The 11005-nt window shown below is 67.2% G+C and overlaps 1 protein-coding gene across 1 annotated transcript in view; it reads left to right on the top strand.

Annotated features, from left to right (window-relative positions):
- TMPRSS4 (transmembrane protease, serine 4) overlaps positions 1-8930 on the top strand; it is an 11238-nt gene extending 2308 nt beyond the window's left edge. The window contains 12 exon segments of the mRNA XM_019543116.1: positions 1957-1987; positions 2082-2195; positions 2786-2938; positions 3107-3236; positions 5157-5258; positions 5727-5767; positions 5921-6080; positions 6177-6355; positions 6776-6871; positions 7446-7588; positions 7676-7872; positions 8651-8930. Of these exon segments, the coding sequence (XP_019398661.1) occupies positions 1957-1987; positions 2082-2195; positions 2786-2938; positions 3107-3236; positions 5157-5258; positions 5727-5767; positions 5921-6080; positions 6177-6355; positions 6776-6871; positions 7446-7588; positions 7676-7872; positions 8651-8930 (1626 nt within the window).
- The last annotated feature ends 2075 nt before the right edge of the window (positions 8931-11005 follow it).

The following is an 11005-nucleotide window of genomic DNA, read 5'->3' as shown; positions in this document are numbered from 1 at the left end:
GCCGGTGGCTCCGAGGGGACCGGGGTTGTTTACAGCGTCTCCTAGCAGCGACAAGGGCCGGCCCCGCCCCCCTCCCGGCACCAGCGCGCGGGCACCAGCCCCGGCGACCCAGGCCTGGCCGCTAGCGTAAGGGAAGTGAGCCCAGCCAGGCCTAGCGCCCCCGGGACCAAGGGGATCTGCCGAGAAAGTGGCCCTGCAGCCGGTCCCCACAGCCGTGCGGGCGGGGGCCCGCTCCAAGGCGGCCCCGAGAGCCTCTGAAGGGAGCCCCGGGGAGCGTGAGACGAGCAGAGAAGCCAGCCTGGGGCTCGGCCCTGCCTGGCCCCCGTGCACGGAGCTGGGCGCAGTCATCCGCGAGCTGGTTTCAGGAACGGGGTGCTGCTCCAGCCACAGTTATGGAGGGGCCTCGATCTCTTGAGGGTGCTTTGGGGCTGGAAGGGCTGAGAAACGCTGCTCGGGGCAGGAGGGGAAGCCTGCGGGCGCCCTTCGCTGCCAGACAGAGAGATTTTGGAGACTTCGGCCCGGGGCACGCATCGGGCAGCAGGAACAGCATTGCTGGCTGAGCTAGAGGCAGCCCCAGGACACAGCCCTCCGCCCCAGCCCTGCACCGGGGCTTTCCACCTGCCCCAATCCTCTCCCCTGCTTCAAAAGGCTGCCGCAGAGCCGCAGGCCCTGGGCCCCGGCCCGCGCTAGAGGCCAGCGCTCAGTGCCGTGGCGGGCCCAGCCGGCCATTCCCACGGGCCCGGGTCCAGGCTCTCGGCTCCGGGTGACTTCTCCCCTGGGGTCAGCGGAGGCGAGATGACGCAAGTGGAGTCGTGCTGGAGTAACAAGGTCCCCAGACAAACATCCTTCGGTCTCCTGCAAAGGGATGTGCCAAGGTTTCCTGGGGCTGGTTTTCCCCTTTGCCTTTGGCTTGTTTGCTGCGGCAACGCCCCGGGCCGAGGGCTTGGCCCCGGGCCAGCAGCACATTTGCACATGTGCTTAGCTGCGAGCACAGGAACGGCCTCACCAAGGCTGCAGGCCGCGGGGCCCGGGAGGCCGGGGGTCGCTCGCTGCGATCAGGCAGGCAGGCGCAGCAAAGCCAAGTGCAACTGCGACGAGCACGTTGTTCCCACGCTGTTGCAGCTGTGAAGCGGCTTGGCCCCCCGTCCAGCCAGACGCCCATGGCTGCGGAGGATCAGCCCTGCGGCGGAGCCGTCCTCTCTCCTGGGGCTTTCCAAGGTGCTGGGATAAGGTGCTGAGGCCGCGGGTCCCAGGCGTCGGGCTCTAGCGCCCAGTGAGGCGCCTGCGGTGGTGAGCGGGACGTCAACAGGGCGTTTGGCAATGGGGCGAGTGCAGAATCAGGGCCCCGCGCAGAGCCCCACGGGGGGTCCCTCACCTCAGAAACCACGTGCCCCCGGGCTCTCGTGGAGCCGAGGGTGGAGGTCTTTGCATCCCCTGCCAGGCCTTGCCGGGCTCCAGCTCCAGCTCTGCCTTCCAGCTGCAATCCACGTCTTCAGGCTCGATGGGCAGGGACTCCTGGCTCAGGGAAGGCGACTGAGGGGCGATAGGATGGAGACCTGTAAAAGCACGAACAGCGTGGAGGGAGTAACAAGGGTTTACTGCCACTAACTTATGGTACTGTAACCCGGGGCGGGGGGCAGTGAAATTCTCAGCTCGCCGATCTGAAGGCAAAGGGAAGGTTTTGCATTAACCTGTGGGACTCCTTGCCAGAGCGCTGTGCAGGCTGGTGGTCTAGCCAGGTGCCAAAGGGGCTCGGCCAGGCTCCCATGGGACAGCAATAAAGAGGAGTGTCAGGGCTAGGACTTCCCCAGCCCCCGAGTGCTGGAAGCTGGGGGGGAGAGGAGCGGCGCACGGATCCCTCTGCACAAGTGTCTGTCCCTTCGCACCTGTGCCTTGCCCCTGTACGGCAGCTCACACGTTCTTTGCTCCCTGACTGCTCTTCCCCTTGCTTTTCAGGACCCGGACTCCGCGCAGCCTCTGCGGAGAGGTAATGCCCCCAGGACCCCAGGTGCAGGCTCTGCATGTGGCTGTATGCCAGGCGAGCCAGCGGCGAGGCGCCCACGGCCTGCTCTCCGTTGCAGGTCCCGAGCCGCCAGACAAGCCCTCGGCCGCGCTGCAGGCCTTCAAGCGATTCGGCATCCCCATCATCGCCGCTGTGCTGAGCATTGCCACCCTCGTTGCCATCGCCTTCCTGAGTAAGGCCCTGCGTGTTGCCCCGCTCCATGCGCCCAGCTGAGGCAGTCCGGGCTGCACCGCTGCTGCCCTCCCTTTGTGCTCCAGGAAGAAACGCCAGCGCAGCCCTGCCTGCAGCTCGGCGCCAAGAGCCATCACGAGGCCAGTACGAGCTGGGCAGAGCTTGGGCCAGGCTGCAAACTTCATACGGGCCCCCAAAACTGGGGGCTCCTCAGGCCAAGGTGCAGCAGGGGTGGGGGCTCCCCTGGGCTGGCACAGCACAGGTCACTCCTTGCTGCAGCCCCGCTCTGGCTGCCAAGGGGCGGCAGGGTGAGCTCCTGGGGCAGGGCGGCTCTGTTCGAGCCTGGGCCTGTCCCCGCCTGCGTAGTCCCTGGCAGGTGGGTGGGTGTGCCCCGCTGAGCTGAGCGGGGATTGCTCAGTGCAAATTAATCCTGCCCTGGCAAGCACCCGTGGGAAGAAGCCCCAGGCCTCCCAGCCCCACACAAGTTGGTGGAGGCAGCATGGCCAACACCTCGCCCCTGGCAGTGCGCCGGGCAGGGCTCAGCCCGGTCCCCGTGGCCAGGCCAGGGTGACACTGCCCCGTCTCCCCCAGTCAAGGGGCTGGTGGAGCGCTACTACTTCTTCTGCAGCAAAACCTTCAAGTTCATCCCGCTGCAGCAGCTGTGCGACGAGCAGACAGACTGCTTCTGGGGCGAGGACGAGGAGCACTGCGCGCAGCGCATCCCGCTCGGCCCCTCACTGGGAGGTGAGCGTGGGCCGGGGCTGCCCGGGGTGTGGCGGGGGCGGCCAGCAGAGCTCCTTGCTGCATTTAGTCACCAGCCCGGGCACAACGGGCCCTGCCGGGGCCCCGTGCACTGCGCTGCAGCCGGCTGGCGGCAGCCCCGCCACGGAGCTCACCTGCACTTCCCCCTAGTCCGAGTGTCCAAGGACGGATCCACCCTGCAAGTGCTCAACCGGGAGACCGGAGTCTGGTTCTGGGCATGTCACGATAACTTCAATCTGACGCTGGCCAGCACGGCCTGCAAGCAGCTGGGCTACGACAGGTACCCGTGCCCCCCCGGCCCTTTCCACTTGCCCCAGATACTCTGGGTAAGGTGGGTATGAGAGCCCTAACACCCGTTGCCAGGTCGGGGCCGCAGGGAAGCTGTCTGTGCCCTGCAGCCCAGCCTTCCTCGCACCAGCCCTTCCTCGGCCTCCCAGCCCCAGGCAGCCCCTGCAGTGCGCACACGCGATGCACACACCTGCCCACTCCTGCGTGCACAGGCTGGGACGCCTCTGCTGCAGGGGCACTGCCCTGTGCCTTCCCCTCCTGGGCTCCCGGCCAGCCCCTCTCTCCCCCTTGAAGCCAGTCCCCAGGTTTGCAGCAGGGCTCCCGGCACTGCCCCAGGCTCTTGCCCGCCCCAGCTGCAATTCCCTCGGCCTGGGGCAGTGCCCAAGCCAGGGCCAGACCCTGCCTTTTATGCCCCATTTTCCTCACATGATCAGTCATGGGACTCCCAAAATGCCCTGCCCCACCCTCCCATTAAGGTGAGAGACCCAGCACACTTGTGACACCCTGCCAAGTGCTCCCCCTGAGCGTCAGGCAGGAGCAGCGGGAGCCAGACTGGGCCCGTCGTGCACCCCCCCCCCCCCCAGCATCCTGGCCCCCGCCACTGTACCCCAGACTCAGCACAACTATGACCATGGGGTGCCCCCCGCCCCGAGCCAACGGGAGCCCCACGGTCCTGACCCTGGCCACAGGAGAGCCTGCTCCATCGCCGGGGCTGGGGGCTGCTGGTTTCCCTTCTGCTGCCCAAGCGGCCAGGCTCGTGCCTCCAGGCATAAAGGCGCAAGCTGACCCTTACCTGGTCCCATGAGGCCGGGACCGAGGGAGTCAAGGAAAAGCCTGCACACCTCACCTGCACTGACCAGGGGCTTGGGGCACGGAGCTGCTTTGCCAGCCCAGCCTCTCTGCCCTGTCTCCAGGCCCTCCCCGGGAGCTCACAGCCCTTCCCCTGAAGCACATGGGGGCACGCAACTAGCACGGCTGTGCCGAGTGCTCATTGGCACAACCCCTGGGCCACCAGTGGGGCAGGGAACACGAGGACACGCACAACTCGTGACACAAGCGGGATGCCAGAGAGGTTTCCGCCTCTCCCCGAGTCTGCGGCAGGCTCCTTGGTGGAGCCCGGCTAAGCGCCCAGAGAAGCTGCCAGGAGAAGGGCACCCACCTCCCGTCCTTACCACCCAGAGCGGGGCGGCCTCCGCTCCTCTGCCCGGCGGCCCCGCAGCTCCGAGCTCCTCCGCACTGCGGCCCGGAGCCGGCCTGGCAGCGTGACAGCTTGCTGAGCAAGCGAGAGCCGCCACTGCGGCACTCACCCGCAGGCTGCACAGCTCCGTCTCCAAGTCCGTGGCGCTCGTGGCCACGGGGATGCTTTACTCTTTGCCTTCCTGGCTGTTCCTGCCCTCCCTCCCCTTCCAGCTGGGCCCTTTCTTTTGTTTCCCAAGCTGCAAGCCTGGAGGGGTTGCTCCGGCTCAGGTGGAAGCAGAGCTGGCCTGTGCATCCCGTACCCCCTTCCATCACGATTTGCATCCCGAGCACATCCCCCCACACACCGCCGTGGCCCCGTCCTCTGCGAGCGCCCCCCGCACAGGTGCTGTCTCAGGCTCAGACAGCCCCACGGACCAGGAGGGGACCCCGGGGCAGGCTCCGCCCGTGCTGTGGGCTCCCGTCTTCTCGCACAGCCGCGAGCCCCGGGCCCCGGCTCTGCTCAGCTGAGGGCACCAGGCCAGGTTGCTAGGACCAGGGAGCTGTGTCGCATGGAGCAGTGACAGCCCTGAGTTTTCATGGGAAACATCTGTGCCATGCTCCCGTGCATCCTAGCAGCACAGCCACGTGCTGGGACCTTCCCTGCTGGCTCCCCTGGTCGCAGCCCCGTGTGGTGACAGGGAGCCAGACCGGTGAACTCCTCCGTGCCTTTCAGCGTCCCCACGTTCCAGGCCGTGGACACGGTGGACGTGCGGGGCTTTCCCTTCCGAGAGGTGACACTGAGCAACGGCAGCCTCCACGTGCAGGACACGAGCAGGTGAGCGGGAAGGCGAGGACCAGATCCCCTGGGATGGCCATAGCACATGTCCTGGGGAGTGGCCGGAGGAGCTGGCTCCTTCGGACAGGACCTGGGAGGCACTCGTACTCTCAGTGAGCACGGCCTCAGGGCACTCCAGCCCCGCGGTGCTCGCCGGCACCCAGGCCTGGTGCAGCCAGGCAGACGGCAGGGAGCTCGGGGACACTGGGACAGCAACTTCCCCAGGGGCTGCAGCGGCCGGGGGGCTTGCAGCTGCACAGGCCGTACCATGGCTGGCCCAGGTCAGAGCGCTGCAGCTGCCTCTGTCCCGCAGAGCACGTGCAACCTCGCCAGGCCCCAGCTTGCCCAGTGAGGCACTCGGGCCCTGGCATATGGGCAGTGCGCAGGCTGGCATCTGCCCTGGCAGCCCGGGGCGAGGGGCACCGTGAGCAGCGCGGCTTTGACAGGACGCTTTGCTTTGCCTTCCAGGCAGTGCCTCTCAGGCTCCCGCGTTTCGCTCACGTGCTCCGGTAAGTGTGACGCCGTCGCCAGCACTGAGAGTCCTAGAGCATTTGACCAGCCCTGCACGGGCCAAGACCTTGCCAGGGCCCAGCTCCGCGGGGAGTCCCCCTGCCTGCGCAGAGGGCAGCGCTGAGCGCCATCTCTCCCCCGTTTGGCTGCAGGCTGCGGCGAAAGCCTCCGGACCCCGCGCATCCTTGGGGGGCAGCGGGCCACGATCGAGGCCTGGCCGTGGCAGGTCAGCTTGCAGTACCAGAGGGAGCACATGTGCGGCGGCAGCATCATTGGCCCACGCTGGGTCCTCACCGCGGCACATTGCTTCAAGTGAGTCCGACCGCGTGCGCCCCTGGGGCCGCGGCACTCGTGCAGGGAGCCTCTCCCACGCTGCGCCCAACGCCGCATCTCACTGCGTCTGCACAGGACCAACCGGCAGACGCAGAGCTGGCACGTGCAGGCCGGCTCCGAGCTGCTCTCCAGTGCCAACGCCAACACCGACACTGCCCTAGTGGAAAAGGTCTTTGTCCCGGACGGCACCTCTGTGATCCCCCAGGGAGACGACATCGCCCTGGTCAAGCTGCAGACGCCCTTGCGCCTGTCAGGTGGACAACGACTCCCGGAGCCCTGCCTGGCCACGAGCGCCCCCAGGCCAGAGCCACCCATGTCCTCGGGCTCCCCGTCACCTGGCCACATGCCCGTCAGCACCGGGGCGGGTGGAGGGCGGGAGCGTGGGGTGACTTCTGCCACGGCTCTGCCTGCACCCGAGTGAAAAGGGCCCCATTCAAATGGGATTGGTGTCAGCCATGAGCACGCCCAGGTGTGCAGGCAGGCCGACGTCCCACGTGCCCTGGCTGGCTCGTCATGGCAGCACAGACCCCTCTGCCTTGACCTGGGGCCCACAACCCCAGCACACGTACCCCGGCCCGAGGTCCAGATCCCCCCCGTGCTGGGGCACAACAGCCAGGGTCCAGGACTCCCTTCCTGCCCCCTGAGGCTGCTATTCCCTGTCCTCCCGGCTCCAGGCGTGGTCAAGCCCGTGTGCCTGCCCTTCTTCGACGAGGACCTCAGCCCGGGCACCCCAGTGTGGGTGACAGGCTGGGGCTACACCAGGAGGAACGGTGAGCCCCTCTGCCCCCCAGTGAAAGCTGCCAGCCCCGTGGCTGCACCGCTGCATGGTCGTGTTTGGGGCTGGTCTGGGATTCACCAGCTTCAGGCCAAAGCCTTCCTCCCGGGGTCCAGGAAAGCACCGCCTAGGTCCTGCACCGAGTCTTGGGACCCCGGCCAGGTCACAGCCTGGTACAGCCTCAGGCCAGCGGGCTCTGGGGCCCGAGGGGCGTCCCCCGGCCTCCGTGGCGTTCAGGGCAGGCACCAGCCCTGCTGGCCCCGAGCAGAGCAGGGCCCAGCTAATGGCTCAGGGAGGAGGAAGAGGTGCCTTAGCTCAGAAGGGGCCAGGGGAGGACGCAGCAGCAGAGACAAACCCGGGCGAGAAGTGGAGCAGCAGCACGGGCACGGACTGGCGAGCAGAGCAAGCGCCTGCTGCCGTGGTCCCGGAGCTCCGCACCGCCCCTGCACCCTCCCGGGTGACAGGTGCAGACAGGAAGCGTGGGCAGGGGCAGGGCAAGCAGATAGACTGCTCCCCGCCGTGCCCCGGGGAAAGGGGAGGCTCTCACGGAGGGAGCGTGTGTTATGCAGGTAAGCTCTCCCCCGTGCTGCAGCAGGCAGAGATCCAGCTGATTGCCCAGAGCGTCTGCAACGCCGTCAGCGCCTACCAGGGTGAGATCACGGAGAAGATGCTCTGCGCCGGCCTGCTGCAAGGCGGTGTCGACGCCTGCCAGGTGGGCGCTTCTCCCGCCTCCCCGGGCTGGCCTGTGCACGCGGAGCAGCTCAGCCCGCACAGCTCACGCTGGCCTCTGTCTCTCCAGGGGGACAGCGGTGGCCCCTTGCTGTACGACCAGGGGCGCTGGCACGTGGTGGGGATCGTCAGCTGGGGCCAAGGCTGCGGCGAAGCGAACACCCCTGGCGTCTACGCCAACGTGAAGGCCTACCTCGACTGGATCCACACCGTGCAAAGGGTCAGCCTCCCTGCCTCGCCAGCCGGGCACCGCTCCAGGGCTTGGCGGCACAGCACCGTCCTCTGCCGGGGCGCAGGGGGAGCCGGGCCCGGGGCAGCAACACTGCGGCCGTGCTGGCCCGCGGCGGGGACCCCGGCTAGGGGCCGCTTCAGAGCTGCGGGGCTGGCGCAAGCAGGCAGGGACCAGCCCTGGCCCAGGCCGATGCCACCAGCCGCAGGGGCAGGGGGCCAGGGCCTCGGTTTCCCCTGGCTCCAGGAGCCCCAGGCTCTGCCTGGGCTTCTACCAGCAGCCTCAGGAGGGAGAGCGGGAGGCCGGGCCGTGAGGGCCCTTGAACTGGCGCCTGAGCCAGGTGCCCTCGGCCGACGGGAGCTGACGCAGAGTGGGAGCGAGCCGCTGGGCTGCTGGCCGGCAGGGGAGGTTTGCCCCTCTGGACTAGCCCGAGTAGATCAGTGGAGACGAGCATAGCGCGGGCTTGTGGGGGCTGAAGCACTTCCCCAGGACACGAAATGACAACAGAGAAGAGCCTGGCGGGGACCGCGGGTCAGGGGCTGGGGCGCGGCGCGGCGCGCACGGAGGCGTCCGGGCTCGGGGCTGGCTGGGGGAGCCGGGGCTGCCGGGCGCAGCGAGGCGCGGTGGCCAGGAAGGGGCTGGGCCGGGGGCGCTGGCCTGGCTCCTGCTCTGCTGGTGCCAGTTTTGGGCCTCTGATTCCTCGTCTCTCCCCGCACAGGCCGAGCAGTGAGGCGCCCGAGTGCAGGCCCGCTCCCCGTCCCTGCCCGACCGCTGGGAGCCTGGCCTCAGCCCTCCGCCCCGATCCCTGTCCCGAAGGCCGTGGCCCCGCTCAGCGCTGCCGGAGGATGCGGGAGGAGCAGCAGCACCCCCACGCTTGGCCCGCTCGGACTCGTCCTGGGAGAGCCGAGGTCCGCACGCGTCGCAGGGCCGCTGCGTCGGGAAGCTCCCCCGGCAGCCGGAGGGCACAAGCAACATGCTCGCCCTGTGCGACGCCATTAAACCCCGCTCCTGTTCAGAGGGGACCTTTGCAAAGGAGCGACCTCTCCTCTTTGCAGAGATGGGCTCGACCCCGCAGCAGACACAAGGGCTGGCCTGAGCTGAGGCCAGCGCTGGGCTTGGGGCTGTGCCCACCTCTGATGCAGCGGGCGAGGCGCTCTGCTCCCCGCCGGGACCCCGCGACCTGCAATCGGGCTGTGGGGCCTGGCAGGGGATTCGGGATCCCTGTGCCGTGTTCTGGCAGGTGGTGTTTGGCTCACGGGCACAGGGCAGCTCTGGGTTATGAGAAAGATGCTTGTTAAATGATCACAGAACCGATCACCGAGCAATCACCGTGCATTGAATGTCAGCACTGAGAGACCCCGGGGCTTATTCTGTACCACACGGTGCTGCAGCTCCAAGAGCAGCCCCCAGCATCAGCATGAGGCCGGCTTGTTCCAGGGGCCTGGGCACCGGCCTGGGTCCCAGGAGCTCCTTGCAGCTGGGCCTTGATGCTGGCTGTTTGCCGCGGCCCCCTCAGTCAGGGCAGCAGGACGACAGAGCAGTGCCGGTCTGTGCCCGATCTGCCAGCGCCAGGGGCTGGGGCCTGCAGTGCTTTAGTCCGTCACGAGCCCTTCTGTCTGCACGCTGCTGCAGCTCTCGCTTGCTCGGCGTCATCTCTGCCCTGAGGAACCAGCGCAGTGCCTCAGTTTCCCCCACACTGCCATGGGGACGCTCCCCGCCTCAGGGGGCTCTGCAGGAGGAACCGGCTCGTGAGATGACATGCCTGGGGGGAAGGAGTTTGGGAAGCACCACACGTCGCTATAGCCAGCAAATCCCCATGCCGCACGGGTGCTGGGCAGAGCGATTCACTGGGGCGGTCTCGTGGGGCTGGGCCGGGGCAGCGCCTCGCACCTGTCTGCAAGCCTTGCACGCGGGTATGGCACTGTGTGCGCAGAGCACGGCCCGCCGGGGCGCGGCCGTATCACGGCCCCCCGGGGCTGGCCGGGGACGCATTGCCTTGCAGACGGCGTCCTGCCAGCGCTCTCCCTGTCGCCCGCATTCACGGGCTCCCCTTGCCCTGGGCCCGTCCCACGTGTGATCCAGGCTTCCAAACGTGAAGCTCGTGCCAGCGTTTCTCCCTGCCGCAGGGTGCCCCTCGGCCCTCTGCACAGCTGCCTCCCGCGTCAGTGAGGCCAAGACGCTGGGAGGGGAACGGCTGAGCGGGGAGTTCCTGAGAAAGGAGAGGTCCTGCCGCTGACACTTTCTAGGAAGGAGAAAGAGGAACAATGACATCCTGTTGAAGGTGCTTTCTGTTGAGACCCGTGCTGGTGACGCCGTCCCCCGCGCCGAGCTGCGAGTCCGTTGCACCGAGCCCAGATTTTCCCATCTGGGATCGCCCCTGCCGTGCAAAGCCCAGGCACCGACGTGGCTCTCGGGAACAAAGATGCATTGTGTGCCCGCGACCAAGTAAACAGGAACATGCCTCTGGACCATGGCCAGGAGGCCAGAGGAGTTGAGCAGGGGAGTGTCGGCTTGAACAGTTTTCAAAGCCGGGATTTAAATCAAAAAAAAGAAAAGAAAAAGAAGAAACGATCTGCTCTGTAATACGGCTGGCGTGTGATATGGCTAGAAGCCAGGCTCGTTTCCCTTCACCTGTGCTGAACCTGACCGCGAGGGCTCCTAGCATTGTGATCAGCCCCGTGTGAATAACTCCGTGTTCTCCTCCGGCCCCCGGCTGAGGACCTCCAGCACTGCGCCCTCCTAATTACGGCTTACAAAGCCCTTGCAGAGCTGCTGGCATCATCCCACTTCGCAGGCAGAGGTGGGCCGCACCCTAGGTTGCAGAGCAAGGCGGTGAGCCAGAACGGAGCCCCTTCCCCGCTCAGCTCTCCAGGCACCGACTCACCGACGGGGGCAGCTGCCAAGCCAGGCAGGTGCCGACCCCAACAGAAAACAAGGGGCTGCCAGGCAGCAACCTCACCAGCACTGCTGAGCGGCCCCGCGTTGTAGGCTGGGACAAGCCGTGTCCGCGAGGTCCCTCGGGTGCAGGCGTGCTCACGCTCAGCCGTGCAGGAAGCCGAAGCCAACACGAGCAGACGCCAGCAAGAGCCCAGGCAGAAGGTCTCTACTAAATGTCAACTTTTATTTCATTCAAGGCAAAGCTAAATAAAACTCTACAGTGCAAAACGTGTT

Source organism: Crocodylus porosus, unplaced genomic scaffold, assembly GCF_001723895.1.
Source record: "Crocodylus porosus isolate Cpor-Errol unplaced genomic scaffold, CroPor_comp1, whole genome shotgun sequence".
Classification (NCBI taxonomy): Eukaryota; Metazoa; Chordata; order Crocodylia; family Crocodylidae; genus Crocodylus; species Crocodylus porosus.
This window is presented reverse-complemented; position numbering and strand designations above follow the sequence as displayed.